A 16,151-nucleotide genomic window follows, 5' to 3' on the forward strand; every position below is an offset into this window, starting at 1 on the left:
ACGTCAGGGAGCGCAAACGGCCAATGAGCTGCTCCGCTCGCCAACCAATCAGCACTCAGTAGCGGTAATGTTAGCGTCCTGCTGCCCAAAACCCGTTTGCTGTGGAAAAAAGGAAGAGTGAAATACATCCTTCTGCTTTCTAAAATTAAAGGAAATGCGAGTGATTAGAAACTATTTTAACTTTTCACTTTTAGCTGCTGAGCTCTGTTTACTCCCATTCATTGAGGACTCGCTCATGGGCGCCCTCTGCTGTTTAGCTGTCCTGTTTTTGATATAATGGGGGAAATAGGAAGAGGCCAGGCTTCTTCATAAACCATCTCTGGCTATATGTAGTTTTGTATGTAAAAATATGTACTACAATACAGAACAAATTACTGTATTGTCGATGTCAAATAAAATTTCATGAACGTATTTTCTGGCCTTACCATCCCATATTTCATTAGAAGATTTTACTTGATCACCAGGTTCTCCATCACTCTCTGAAGAAAAGCACTCTTTAAAGCAGTCTCTAACATTATGATAATGATGAAACCCAAGCACATTACTCCTGTGCACAGATGTAATATACTGTGTATTTATGATTGCTTAAAATATTCATTTTTAGTGAGTTATTAGTGCTGAGAATGACCCACCACCCAAATAATGCCTGCTCTCTGGGGGTCCTGACCATTGAAGGACAGGATAATAAAGTGTACAGAGAAACAGATGGACTACAGTCTGTAACTGTGGGACTACAGAGTGAAACTATATGGTCAGTGGAGCTGATAAGATGGACAGTGAGCGTAGAAACAAGTGGTTTTAATGCTATGGCTGATTGGTATGAAACAGAGACCAACCTATTTGCACATTAAAAATTCTAATTTACTATTAATTGTTTTATTAAAATATCTAAGCATTCAGACTCTTTCCTTCTTCTAGGGCTGGGAGTCGATCCCAGAATCAATTCCTCGGTTCCAGGTATTCGGATGTGTGCTAGTATGTGAGGCTGTGTGTAATGTCTATGCGGGGCAGTGTGAAAGACGTCCCTTGTGGCAGTTTGATTTGAACTTTCAACTTCTACAAAAGGCCACAATATGCAAATGAGCCCTTTAATAAATCACATGCAAGTGGTTTGTTGAATCAAGAAACTCACATGATGCAACAACAGCTAATAATGTTGCTCAAAGTAACCATGTTTTAATATATTGTAAGCATATCGAAATCGCAATATGGATCAATATAATCCCAATATGGTGATCTGTCCATGTCTTGCAGCCCTACTTCTAAGAGAAGTCCAGATATCAGACAGGTATCAGTGTGTAGATAGAAAAAATCAGAGCCACAGAGTAAAATATGTGTTTTCTCTATACTAAAAATGTTTTTCAGAGTTCTGTTAGCATCAGCTAACACGCGAGACTTTGCCCTCACTCGTCCCTCCACAATCGTCCTCTGAACTGCGCTTCCTGGACGGTACAGGGACGTCCTGATGAACCTCCAGGTCCTGGGAGGTGGTCAGGGCCGTGTCAGGTAAAGCTGTGTCTGATCTGTCCAGGTCGGGAAGCGTTTCGGCCTGTACGGCCTCAAACTCCACCAGCTGCCCTCTCAGTTCATCCTGCTCCGGCTGGAGCTGCACGTCTATGATCTCCAGTCCAGTCAGGGCGCCCCCTATCGTCCCCTCCACCTGGGCTTGAGACTGCTCTGGTGTGGCACTGAGCTCCATCGCCCCCGTGTGGCCGTTGATGGTACCGGTCTGAGAGAGAAGCTCCTGCCGCAATGAAGCCAGCTGAGCCTGCAGGAGCTCTTTATGCTGGGCCTGTAGACTCTCCATCTGCAGTATAAGAACCACAGAATCAGTCAGTCATTTAATTAGTCAAGGGTGCACTGACCACATCTTTACAGCTGACCGAGATTTCTTTACAGCCAATAGTCAATTCAGAGTTTTTTGAAAGCAAACAAATGCGAATAACATCATTTTATATGCTTATTTGCTTTTTATCCAAAGCTTTTTTGGTGGACATGCTCACACAGCATTTAAATGCATGTACTTGCAGGGGAACTCCACCAATTTTTCAAAATGTTCGCATAATGAAATCTTTAAGATGTAAACAAAGTCATTCAGAGTGGTTTGGTGTGAAATGCTCCATTCAGAATTGTTCACAGTGGTGGTGACAGGAACCAGATGTCCACCTCTAAAAGCTCCCTCACAGAAAGTTATTGCATAAAATGGTTATTGACGTACTGCTTGTTTCGAGATTAGACTTTGGCCTAAAATGTATATTATTAAAATCTATTCAAGGTACTTGCAGGATGGTATAAGCCCCCAAAAGACTTGTTCTGTGGTGCTTTGAACTGGACCCTGCTAGGCTATGCTAACAGTGGAAAAATTTGATTTGTGATTAGTGATTTGCTCTAAAAGAACCAGCAGAGAACAGTAAAGAACTCACCAGTTTGGCCACTCTCTGCTGGCTCTGGTCCGGACACTGGTACATCTGCAGCTCCTCAAACATCTTCACGTTGGACTGAACCAGACTCGCAACCTTAACAAGACAAGACGGTGTGAGCTTAAGACAAGACACTACAGGGCAACAGGGAAATCCCACAATCAATCTCTTCCAGTTGATTACTGATATTCTCACATGCTTTTAGACTTAGATTTGCAAACGAGATGTTATCCACTTAAATATATAAGGTTGAAAAACAAAAATCTAGCCTACAGATGATGTCAGAATTACAATGTTTATTTGTCAAGATTTTTTTCTAGAGAAATAAATCTACAGAACATTCACTGTTTTGTTGTTTAATAAAGAAAACATTTGCAAAGTTATCATTATATTATATAGTTCAGATCTCAGAAAACATTTATGTACATGTTGTTAGTACAAATGAAACTATCCACATAATGTAGTTACATTCTACAGTAAATGAGCTTTCCAGTGATATATGACATGACATAGTTGTGAAGTGTGGGCAGAGCTACTCATCCACAGGATCACAATGATTGAGTGTGTTTACATGCACTCAGTAATCCGATCATAATCTGATTTCTGCAGTTATCTGATTATTCAAATAATTAAATTGTAAACAGCACACTCTGATTTCTTAGATCAGAGCAAGGTCTAGAAATCTGATTAAGAAATCCGATAAAGAGGCTGGATTTTAGTTTTACGTTCCGTTTATGTCACGTCTTCTTCTGTGAATTTATTGGCTGGTTGTGAAGCAGAAATCTGATTATTGCCTGACTCATGTAGACCCAGAGTTTCCCCATTATCTGATTACTCAAGTGCATGTAAACTAGTGAACCACTAGCATTCATGCGCACATGCACCCACCTGTTCTTTGAGCTGTTTAATTTCAGCCCTTAAAGTTTTCTCCATGCTCTCTTTCTCCTGCTGCAGAGTGTCCATCTGTTGGCTGAGCTCCAGCAGGCGTTTCTGAAGCTCCAAACTGTCGGCACTCTAAAACGAAACATTACATAAAAAAAACAAAAAACAAAAAAAACGGTGTTGGTCGGTTAACTAAAAGTTGGGACATTAAATAAAAACAGACAGCAATGATCTGCAAATCCTTCCTGACCTGTATTCAAATGAAAACAGCACCAGGACAAGATATTTAATTCAGCTAATTTATTAACTTTATTGTTGAATGTATTTACTTATTCTAAATTTGATGGCTGAAATATGTTCCAGGGGCATGTTTACCACTGTGCAACAACAGCTTCTCTTTCGACAATGATCAGTAATCGTTTGGGAACTAAGGACACCAGTTGTTGTGGTTGTCGAGGTGGAATTTTTCAATCCCATTTAGACATAATACTTCACTTTATTAACAGTCAAGAGTCTCCATTGTCCTACACGGTCCTTATTTTTACATTTATTTTCCACGTTTTAATTGAGAGACAGGTCTGAACTGCAGGTAGGCCAGTCTATCACCTGTACTCTCTTACTATGAAGCCACGTTCTTGTTACAAGTGCCAAAACAAGCAAAGATGTCCCTGAAAAAGACATTGTCTAGATGGCAGCATATGTTGCTCCAAAATGTATGTGTGTCCCTCAGGATTAATGGTGCCTTCATAGATGTGCAAGTTACCCACTAAAACCCCCTATAATCACAAAAGACCCTGACTTTTAAATTTTACACTGGTAACAATCAGGATGATCCTTTTCCTCTTTGCCCTGGAGACCACAACATCCACTATTTCAAAGAATAACTGGAAAGGTGAACTTGTCAAACCATAGAACACATTTCCACTCTGCAAAAGTCCATCTCAGATGAGCTTTAGCCCAGAGAAGTCGGCGGCGTTTCTGAATGCTGTCTGCTTTGCATAGTACAGTCTTAGCTTGCATTTGTGGATGCGCGTGTTCACTGACGAGGGATTTCTTAAGTATTCTAGAGCCCATGTTGATTACAGAAGCATGTCACTTGCTCTTTACCCACAGACATTTCCCTGTCTTTCAATAATGTTATGCTCCATGGAGGAACAAATACTTTGCTTGTTGAGGAACGTTAGTCCTGAACCGTTGATGCATGTTTTGGCAAAGTGGTGAGCTTCGACACATCCTTGCTCACAAAGGACTAGGCTTTTTCTGGATGCTCCCAAGCGTGATTGCATCACCTATTTAAGATTTTCTTTTTAACATTGATGTTTCTATTCTTAAATTACCCTGTCCCAACTTTTTCATGCAGGTATCAGTTTCAGAATGAACATATATTTACAAAAAAGTTTAAGGTTAAAATAAGTTTACAAATCACTGCATTCTGTTTTTATATGCATTTTACGTGCCGTACCAAAGTTTTTGGAATTAGGTTTGTAATATTTAAAAAGATTTATCTCTGTAAATATTTTACTTCTGTAAAAAGTGTTCACAATTCTTCAATTTATGATCAGAAAAAAAATAGTTATAACTATAAATAATTACAGCTGGAGTTTCTAAATTGTAATTGTAATTTTTTAAGGTAAAGTTTTGTAACAATAATTATGGCTGTATGATTTTTACTAGCTCTCACCCTTTTGGTGAAAAAGTACATTGCAGGTGCTTTGCAGAACACAGTGTTGGTGAAGGGTAGAAAGGATTTATAAAATACAAACCTAATCCCTTTAATTGATGAGGATTACTAAGCGAGGCTAGGTCTATACTTTGGTATCCTCTACGAAAAAGCTGAGAACCTTCTTAAGAGTCCAGAATGTGTTCAGCAATGGTGATGCTGCGTGACTTGTACCTGTTCAGTAAGGATTCCTGTCGCCTCGTCATAGATCAGGCTGCCAGTGTGACCATCAGGGTCCATCAGAACCAGGGTCTGGGTTTGCCCTGATGCATGCTGGGAGGAGCCCACTTCCTCCTCAGCGCCGAGTGGAATGCCATTACTTTCGCTGTCTTCCTTCAAAACACAGAGGAATCAAGCAGCCAAGTCATAAATATATCAATACTAGCTAAATGTTTTGTGAATATAGAAAGGTTTACTATAGTAGTCGGTTAAAGGTTATATTTCATGGTAAGTCACCATTTCAAATCATGAATAATTAATTGGTCTAGCCAGAAAAGCAAACAACTATGGCCTAGAAAGCATCAAACAACTGGTCACCATCACAATATGACATTGCTATCATAATAATTTGTCATAATATGCTTTACTGAGTAGATCATAGATATCATCAATTATTTTAGAACTCTAAGTTCTTCTAAGCAGCCTAGCTGACGAGACATCAGTGCATTATTCCATTATCTTATTTTTTTTGAGTTTTGCCATCTACCACCCTTGAACAGATCTATCCATGTCCAAAGCTCTGGCCCAACAAGCATTAAGCAGACCTACCTTAGGCTCGATGGTGAGTAGAGCGGCTGCCTCAGTGTCCGTGGTGGTGGTCAGGACCGGCTGGGTCACGATGGATCCGACAGCAGCAGTGGCGTCCCCACCCGTGTCCAGACTGACAGCCAGCCCGCTGTATGCTTTAGCATGGGCCTCCGCACTGCCACTGTAATACTGCCTGCAGTTCACATCCTGAACACATATACAAAAAGTAATGCATGGAGACATTAGTTTTCAATATGAACTTTATACGGTATATTCTTGGTCTATCCTTAGATCTTATCACACCTTGAAATGGGGCTGAAATATTCATCGTTTTTATATCAAAATCACAATTTAAAGGCGTGTAATTGCAATTTTTATTATAGTCTTATAGTCTGTTATCAACAACACTCTTAAAAAAGATTGTTTTTCAAGGATCCTTTTGTAAAGAAAACAGTTCACAGAACCATGAACACTCAGAGAACCCTGTGCATGATTAAATAGTTCTTAGCATCATGAAAGGGTTCTCCAGATTGATGGAGAATGATCTGTAAATGGTTCTATATAGAACCTTTTTGAAAATACATACATAGCACCAGAAAGGGTTCTTCTATTATTACGATGTCAAGCTTGTAACAATATTAGAACCCTTTTTCGTGCTATATAGAACCATATACAACAGGGGCCTAGGCCAACCTGTTGGTCGAGGAGGGATGATGCTATGGGGTTGTTTTTCAGGGGTTGGCCTAGACCCCTTAGTTCCAGTGAAGGGGAATCTTAATGCTTCAGCAGACCAAGACATTTTGGACAACTGTATGCTTCCAACTTTGTTGTGAGTCGATGGTTGTGAAGTTATTTAAAGTTATTTTTCAACTCAAATGGTTGTAAAGTTATTTAAGTTTGAACACAGAATCCTGAACACATCCCATTCCTCTTTAAAAGGGTTAAACTAACTTATTCAGCTAAACAGATCGGTGCCGTGGCCCCCTGGGTCTCGACTGGCCACCCCAGCTCTTCAGACACTCGCAAAACGATTAAGGCAGCCAAGGAACCTCCCACCCTTCTGGCTCCGTGACCCCTTTCAGTCTGTAGACTTTTAAACTCCAGGCACACTTTGACTTTATGCCATTCACTCAGAGCTGGTCGAGTGCACTTGACCTAGTGCATCCAAGTATGTAGACTGGAAAACTGCTCTGGGTCCTCTTTCCTGAAGTGTTAAATATTATAAGGAGTGTTCAAGGTGACGCTCTCTCTTCGAGTGATCTTTGCGCTCAGATGTTTTCAGGAAACGTCAAAGAGATTTAAAAAATAAAATAAAATAAATAAATAAATAAATAAATAAAAATGCTCTCACCTGCGTGACCTGAATTTGAAAGGTGGTGTGTGGGTTTCGGAAGTGCGTCTTGTAGTGCTTGATGGCCTCGTCCCTCCTGTTGAAGCCGTTCCTGCAGCGGTAGCAGTGCCAGTGAGCTCCTTTAAACCTCTTCTCTCCTTTAATGGTGCCCACGATCTCACAGTGGTTACAGCAGCGCAACACTTTCAAGCCTGAAAGTCCAAGGTGAAGAGTAAATAAGTGGAAAATGAAGCAGGGCTGAACAGCATGAGCAAAAAAGAATTTTGATATAGAAGCTCATGCGAAAGGATCGATGACATGAATAGATTACCACTTCATTATACCTCAATACATACACCGATCAGGCACAACATTAAGCCCACCACCTTGTTTCTACGCTCATTGTCCATTTTATCAGCTCCACTTACTATATAGGTGCACTTTGTAGTTCTACAGTTACAGACTGTAGTCCATCTGTTTCTCTGATACTTTGTTAGCCCCCTTTTACCCTGTTCTTCAGTGGTCAGGACCCCCATGGACCCTCACAGAGCAGGTACTATTTGGGCAGTGGATCATTCTCAGCACTGCAGTAACACTGATGTGGTGGTGGTGTGTTAGTGTGTGTTGCGCTGGTCTGAGTGGATCAGACACAGCAGTGCTGCTGGAGTTTTTAAACACCTCAGTGTCACTACTGGACTGAGAATAGTCCACCAACCAAAAATATCCAACCAACAGCGTCCTGTGGGCAGCGTCCTGTGACCACTGATGAAGGACTAGAGGATGACCAACACAAACTGTGCAGCAGCAGATGAGCTATCGTCTCTGACTTTACATCTACAAGGTGGACTGACAAGGTAGGAGTGTCTAATAGAGTGGACAGTGAGTGGACACAGTGTTTAAAAACTCCAGCAGCACAGCTGTTGCTCTGATCCACTCGCACCAGCACAACACACACTAACACACCACCACGTCAGTGTTACTGCAGTGCTGAGAATGATCCACCACCCAAATAGTACCTGCTCTGTGAGGGTCCATGGGGGTCCTGACCACTGAAGAACAGGGTAAAAGGGGGCTAACAAAGTATGCAGAGAAACAGAGATGGACTACAGTCTGTAACTGTAGAACTACAAAGTGCACCTATATAGTAAGTGGAGCTGATAAAATGGACAATGAGTGTAGAAAGAAGGAGGTGGTCGTAATGTTACGCCTGATTGGTGTATATGCTGATTAATTTCAATCGATAGTATTCCGATGACGTCACAACTGCACTGCCACCATTTTGGTAGGCAACTTCAAGTTCATTCAACAGAGCTGTGGCTGTTTGTAATGAGATAAAGCCATAATCAAGCCAGCAAATCAAGTTTACTGAGGTAAATGAATGCATTTGTTAAGATAAACTGATGAATTTATTGAGGTAAACTGATGTCGGCTTCGTATTCGCAAACTTTCCAAATTTGTTCTACATTTAAGGTGCCTCGGTGTAACTGCAGCACCATTTAAGGGTGGAACTCTGGAGATGTGCAGGCTATACAGATTCAGCCCACCAATCTAGCTAATCTTCTTCTCATAGTGTTTTCTGGAGACGCATCTGAAGCTTTTACATATCTTTTCATCTTTTTCATGGTCATTCTGGTCTATGTAGCTTTCAGTGTTTATCCACTTGCAGGGCTGTATCTGCAATAACGGTGATGAGATGAGCTCCATGAGAGCTGCAACAGTCAGAGTCACAGCTCGCCCACCAACATGGTGACGTGGGCTTCTTAATGTCATAATCAAATACTATGAATTATGCACGCCTGCCATGACTGCTACTATATTTACAGGGCACAATGAGAAAATTAGCTCATCGCGCATGTTGCCTGTGTGTTGGGTTACTGTAATGCTCAAGGTTTTTGCCTTTGCCGTGGTCTCACAGCAGTGAATGTAAATCTCAAGGGTTGAAAAATGTGACACACAAGCAAAAATATTTAAAAAACAGCCATCAAAGACTATGAATAAAATCATTTACATTCAACATTTCACATCCTGTACTGCTCTAAAACCAACGAATCTGGATTCTGTTCTCTTTTCAATGAATCATGAAGTTGGTTAGTGCGGTTTAAACAGTGATGACATCCACGATAGGCTTAGAAAAGCATAACGTTCATCACGATAATAAGTCTCATCACCATAACGATACAATGTCATCACATCATCATATTACCCACCTTTAATCACAGACAATGCCAGACTCCTATGTATTTGCAGCCCAGCGTCATTACGCGTATATTGTGCCATCAAAATAAAGCCAACAGTTTGTTGAGTTAAACAAGCTACCACACGAATGCTGAGCAAAACAAAAAAGGGGATTGTTTCTCATATCAAATGTGCTTTGTTAATCTGTTCAGGTTCAGCAGGTCTTCCTGTATTTGCACTAATCAAGACAAGACCTCTGTATCAGCATTATCAGCAGACACACTGCGCTGCACTCAATCCAATTAAACAGGACTAATTGTGCTGTCATTGTAATGAACATGCAGTTGGTCAGTGTTCTTTAAGGTATGAGATATGATATCTTAAGATATGCTCAACTAAGCACATTGTTGCATAATGTGACATAATTCATCATGATAACGAGAGGCTGTTTAGCTGTTCTTCTGTCACAGCTGCCGACTGAAAAGCTGCTCAGTGGTGATGACAGTTTGGGAATTTAGTGTCGTCTCATCTTCAGAGTCTGACCAAATTGGCTGTCGGTCAAATGTGATCTTAAAAGTGTCCCGTTTCTGTTTGTGGCAAAGTAAGAAGTAAAAACGTTCAGATGGCTTGAGCGCCTCCTACAGCTGTCAAAGTCGTTGCTTAGCAACAGCATCTCAGCGGAGTGATACAGTGTTTGTGAAAAACCTGTGATGTTACGGTGAAATAACAGCACTGTTAGAACGCCTCTCAACCAATCAGCTTGCGTGGCTGGAACTAACTGTTGTGTAAAAAGACATATCGCCCAGCCCAAAGCACAACCCAGCCATCAGGTAAGTTGCTACACTCTTAAAAAGATGGTTCTTCACCACTAGTAGGCCTGGGTGGGCCTGGGCCTAACCAGATTGATCACAGGCCCACCCAATCAAATGGCAATGAAAACAGAACAAAGACACAATATTTATTGTTTTACATCATCAATTTCATTGTTTTTTGTAAATATGCACTCATTCTGAAATTGATGACTGCAACACGTTCCAAAAAAAAGTTGGGACAGGTGCAATTTAAGACACCTTAAACAGGTGATGCCATCATATTTGGGTATAAAGGAGCATCCAGGAAAGGTCTAGTCTTTCATAGGCAAGGATGGATTGAGGTTCACCACTTCACCTTCCACCTTCTACAGTGCATATCATCAAAAGATTCATGGAAGCCAGAGAACCTCTGTGCGTAAAGGAAAAGGCCAAAAACCGCAAATGAATGCCTGTGACCTTCAGCCTCTCAGACAGCACTGCATCAAAAACCAGCGCGTTTCTGTGATGGATATCACCGCATGGGCTCGGGAATACTTCCATAAACCACTGTCAAAAAACACTGTCAGTCACTGCATCCAGACATGCAAGGTGAGACTTTACTGTGTGTAAACCACCTAAATTGAGGATTTATTTTCATGTTTTCTACTACATTCAAAGTTGAGTTGTTGCAGTTCTCACAATGTTCGCTTTAAGATAGTCTGAGCCAGTGAGCCGGTGAGTTAAACTCATCTTTTCTCATGTTACTCAGTGCGAGTTAGCATGTTATGCTTCTAACTAAAAGAGTAGGGTGAAAACTGTTCAAACGTTTTTTAATTAGAAAAAAAGAACGAAAGAAAACAAAAAAGGCAGTTGGAGTTGTGATTGTGCTACGTTTTGGTTTTGTAGATGATTCCAGGTTAATGTTTTTATAAGTATTCTTTGGAAAGCGGAATGCTAGCGCTCAGCTTTGTTAAGAGCTAACTACATAGTCTGTACTGTAATTCAACAGAATTTTCTGTAATGCATCTACATAAGAATTATTTGTTGAGAAGTTGAAAAGTAATGGTTGTATGTTTTTAATTAAATTGTTTTTTTTTCCCTTGCATTGAGTTTGGATCCTTGCACGCGCATCAGACTGTGAGTGAGACCAGAACGGCGAGCCAGGACCCGGCGCTGAAAGCCGTCTGCCCTGCGTGTTGTTCGAACGATTAATGGTGGAAACATGTATTGTGGTCTAAAGAGTCAACCTTTCGGACTCTTTATTGAAATAATAAAAGTTGTGTTGTCTGGGCCAAAGAAGGAAAGGAGCATCCAGATTGTTACCAGTGTAAAGTTCAAAATCCAGCATGTCATGGTGTGTGAGGGGGATATTAGTGGGTAACTTTAACATCTGTGAAAGCACCATTAATGCTGAACACATATTGGAGCAACACGTGTTGCCTTCTAGACGCCGTCTTTTTCAGGGACGTCCATTCTTATTTCAACATGACAACACCAAGCAACATTACAGTGTTACAGCAGCATGGCTACGTAATTAAAAAGTGGAGGTGCCAGAACGGCCTTCCTGCAGTCCAGCACTGTCTCCCATTGAAAACTGGCCCTGAAGACTTGTATAATGGAAGAATGGCAAGAAATTACACTTTCAAAACTGATCAGTTTGTATCTTCAGTCCCCAAACAATTATTAAGTGCTGTTAAAGGCAATGTTGTTGTAACACAGTGATAAACATGATCCGGTCCCAATTTTTTTGGAACGTGTAGCAGACATCAAATTTGGAGTAAGCTTATATTTACAAAAATTATATTTTTATAATTTCAAATTCATATATTTACAATGAATTTCACAAAGTAGACTATAAAATATCGTATTTTTGTACTGTTTTCAGTTCAATATAGGTCAAACAGAATTTCCGTCACCACTGTTTTCTGTCTTTATTAATATTTCAAATACTGTCAGACCAAAAAGGTATTTCTAACTGATTTTAATACAATTCAAAGACGAAATTGTGGCTAAAAGAGGTTAAAATGCTGATTTCTATTCACGGCTCACCTGCAAAGTCGATGCCCTTGTCGACGTGTTTGATGCGGAAATGTGCCCGCAGGATGACTGGGTCCTGATAGGCCTCGCCCACCGTACACAGCGGGCAGTGCATGTGGACGCCCTTCTCACGCCCATCGCACTTCTCATCCTGGCACAGGACTGGGGTGTAGGTGTGCTCGGTCCCCCTCATCCGGACCGAGGGATGAGCCTTGAAGGTGACGAGGACAGGGAAAAGATTTCAGAGTTCACACAGTTTCCTGGACATAATTGAGGGACAATTCCACTCATCTCACAAAATGTCCTCCAAACATGTGAAGTTTAGTGGCTTTAAAACCTCACAGAAAGTTGCACAAAAACAATTCATACACAGCCGAATGCCTGACGCCTTGTTTTCCAATAGTTTTGAGAAGGTTTTGGCTTCAAACGATTAACATGCAATTAAATGCACGCATACATGCAAATTCACTTTTGGTTTTCGACAGTAAATAAAATGTCTATATTTGTGTTGTAGACATGGCGACACCTGGTTCCTATCACCACCACTGTAAAGAGAGTTGGTAAGGTTCTCTACACAGACCACATTTTTGTTTATATCTTAACCACTGAGTAAAGTAGATATTTTGAAATATAATATAGTGTTGCTGCTTAATCAGGAGCTCTCAGCCTTCAAATAGTTGCTGTTAGATGTAGTGTGCTTCTGCTTAGTTGGAATGAAAACCTACAACCACCCCTGATCTAAATACTTCACATGGCCAAAAGTATGCGGACACCCTTCCTAATGAAGGAGTTCAAGTGTTTCCATCACACTCACTGCTAACAGGCGTACAAAATCAAGCACATAGCCATGCAGTCTTCACAGACTAACTCTGGCAGTAGAATGGGTAACGAAGAGCTCAGTGATTTTAAACATGGCACCGTCATACGATGCTACCGTTTCTTCTATACATCTTATGTACACACACAATCTAAGCCGCTTATCCTCCTGGGTCACAGGGGGTACTAGAGCCTATCCCAGCAGTCACTGGGCAGAAGGCAGGAAACACCCTAGACAGGTCGCCAGTCCATCAGAAGACAGACATAGGAGCAATTTAGCCTCTCCAATTGGCCTGACTGGGAGGAAACCCACGCAGACAGGGGAAGAACATGCGAACACAGAAAGGACCTTGGTCGCCCGGCCGGGGAATCGAACCCAGGTTTTTCTTGCTGTGAGGCAACAGTGCTACCCACCGTGCCGTAAGTATTTTTCTTTCATAAAATATGCTAGAGGGATGCCAAACATGGCCTTAGCTGCCAGAGTTGCTTACGCACCACCGTTTCCGTTTAAATAAATGTTTTGCTATATATTCGCTATAAATGTCAGCTGTAAACATCTAAGGGTGTCGTTTTTTTATCATGTAACACCCCTGCGTCATATTTATGTCACTGATTACCTTTAGAAACGAAGTATATAACTTTAAATAACTAAGAGATAAAGATTTGGCAGAGGAGATTTGTGTCTGCTGTTCATGTTCTTAACCACCAGGTGTCACTAATGTGCACTGGTTTTAAGAGCTTTGAGTAACGAACCCTTTTTGATAGTTTAAAGAAAATCTTCACTGCTTCGTTTTTGCCACCACTACGACAAACGTTTATCTAATTTTACAACATCGACAACAACAAGTTCCCAAATGGTAAAAAGATCAAATTCCTTAACGGTTTTGCTACTAATGTTCTTCAGCAGAGAAAACGGGGAGGGTGCAGAAGTTAGCCGGTGCGGCTAAATGGTGCTTAAGCTTTACTATCATTATCAGGAGTATCTACCTTAAAATACGATATAATAAATAAAGGAGTAACGCCTGTTTGTGTATTAAAGAGACCACATTCAGAAAATTAAGGTTTAGAAGTTAGCCAGCGCCGCTATCCGCACCAAAACAGAGGCCGTTAAGTTGCGTAGCCGAGTTACTGAATCGGACTGTGACGAATTTAACTGATACTATAAGCCGCAAGAGACGTCCGTAACTTACGTAAACTGCGGCGGTTGCGCCGCATAACTTCCTCTCAGCTAACGTAGCCAGTTAGCAAAACCTGGCTAACGTCAGCTCACAAAAACACCCGAACGCCCGGGTTTTTGAAGCATCTACAGAGCAAATACTCACGACAAAAGCCGCCATGTTCTGAGGGCAACTTTAGTGACAAACTCCAAACACGGCAGACTCCCGGCGGCTCCGCAGTTTCAGTCCGTGAAACATATTTAGACCGGTTTGTGTGGTTCGTCATCCGTTTGTGCACGAGCACACAGACAGGCGCGCACAAACACACACGGGGCGCGCTCCAATCGGATTAAGAGGAGGGCACTTTGAAGGGAGAACACTCGCTGTGCCGTTTTGTAGCGTCGTTCCAAACGGCGCCCTAGTGCACTACTGTTAGCCTAGCGATTCATTCTCTCAGCCTCAGACGCTCCGTTTCCAAGGGTTTCTTTTTGTTTACACACAAAGCTAGCCCTATCTATCTATCTATCTATCTATCTATCTATCTATCTATCTATCTATCTGTCTGTCTGTCTGTCTGTCTCTGTCTGTCTGTCTATCTATCTATCTATCTATCTATCTATCTATCTATCTATCTATCTGTCTTTCTGTCTATCTGTCTATCTATCTATCTGTCTGTGTTTATCTATCTGTCTCTCTGTCTGTCTATCTATCTATCTATCTATCTATCTATCTATCTATCTATCTGTCTGTCTGTCTGTCTGTGTCTGTCTATCTATCTATCTATCTATCTCTCTGTCTGTCTGTGTCTGTCTGTCTATCTATCTATCTATCTATCTGTCTGTCTGTCTGTCTGTCTGTCTCTCTGTCTGTCTGTGTTTATCTATCTATCTATCTATCTATCTATCTATCTATCTATCTATCTGTCTTTCTGTCTGTCTGTGTTTGTCTATCTATCTATCTATCTATCTATCTATCTATCTAGATGCTTAATGCTTCAGCACCAAGACATTTTGGACAATTCTATCCTTCCAGCTTTGTGGAACAGTTTGGGGAAGAACCTTTCCTGTTCCAGCATGACTGAGCCCCAGTGCACAAAGCAGCTCCATAAAGGCCTGACTGGGTGAGTTTGGTGTGGAAGAACTTGACTGACCCTCACAGAGTCCTGACCTCAACCCCATCACACACCACACCTTTGGGATGAACTAGAACGGAGACTGCGAGCCAGACCCTCTCGTCCAACATCAGTGTCTGACCTCACAAATGCTCCTCTGACTGAATGGACACAAATTCCCACAGACTCTCTCCAACATCTTGTAGAAAGCTTCCCAGAAGAGTGGAAGCTGGTAGAGCTGAGAATGGGACTCATAAAAGAAAGCAATAATGAAAAAAAGATGTTATGTTGTGTTTAAATATCATACTGGCACTTCTCAAACAGCTCAAATGAGATGTCTGAGTTTTAATTAATGTAGCGAAATAAAACGTTTAAGAAATACAGTACGTATGACGGTTGGTTGTATCCGACTCTTTGTATAGACTGAAATGAATGCAGCTGTACAGGAAGGGGATGTAGCTCAGTGGTAGAGCGCATGCTTTGCATGTATGAGGCCCCGGGTTCAATCCCCGGCATCTCCAAGGAAAGCTTTTCTTTTCAAAATGTCTTCTAGCAGCACTTTGTGTCCTTTTTTATTCTAGTAAACAACTGCTACAGTTATAAAACAGTCGATAACACACCAGAAAAATGTATAAGAAGTATACAAGTTAAATAATACGGCGTATCTCTTTGTCTTGTGTGTAATGTATTTCCCTCACCACTAGAGGGAGACAGTGTATCAACCAGAGTGACCGTATAATTTCATTCAAGTTAAAGGGAATTTCACCATTCTTTTTAACAAAATTGACTGACTAATTCAGTCCCAGATTCATTCAGAGTGGTTTGAGGTTAAGTTGATTCATTGTAGAGAAACTTTTTTTGAGATGTCTTCACAGTGGTGACGATGGGAACCAGGGGTCACCATATCTACACGAGTCTTCTGAGTGTTTATATGAAATGTTGACAAGGGTAAAAAGGGTAAGATA

The 16,151-nt window shown here is 41.2% G+C and overlaps 1 protein-coding gene and 1 non-coding gene across 2 annotated transcripts; one reads left to right on the forward strand and one right to left on the reverse strand.

The window, feature by feature from the left end:
• Positions 1-1,074: 1,074 nt before the first annotated feature.
• Positions 1,075-14,393, reverse strand: zgc:193801 (uncharacterized protein LOC564476 homolog). Its single transcript, XM_036588259.1, has 8 exons — positions 14,241-14,393; positions 12,115-12,313; positions 7,121-7,311; positions 5,791-5,976; positions 5,197-5,355; positions 3,309-3,434; positions 2,424-2,516; positions 1,075-1,807 (listed from the first exon to the last, which is right to left on the reverse strand). The coding sequence occupies exons 1-8, from the start codon at positions 14,253-14,255 to the stop codon at positions 1,379-1,381; spliced, it is 1,398 nt and encodes a 465-aa protein (XP_036444152.1). The 5' UTR covers positions 14,256-14,393; the 3' UTR covers positions 1,075-1,378.
• A 1,242-nt stretch (positions 14,394-15,635) lies between these two features.
• On the forward strand, positions 15,636-15,707 carry trnaa-ugc. The gene has a single exon. It is a non-coding gene; the product is annotated as a tRNA-Ala (tRNA).
• The last annotated feature ends 444 nt before the right edge of the window (positions 15,708-16,151 follow it).

Source organism: Colossoma macropomum, unplaced genomic scaffold (genome assembly GCF_904425465.1).
Source record: "Colossoma macropomum unplaced genomic scaffold, Colossoma_macropomum, whole genome shotgun sequence".
In the NCBI taxonomy this organism is placed as follows: Eukaryota; Metazoa; Chordata; class Actinopteri; order Characiformes; family Serrasalmidae; genus Colossoma; species Colossoma macropomum.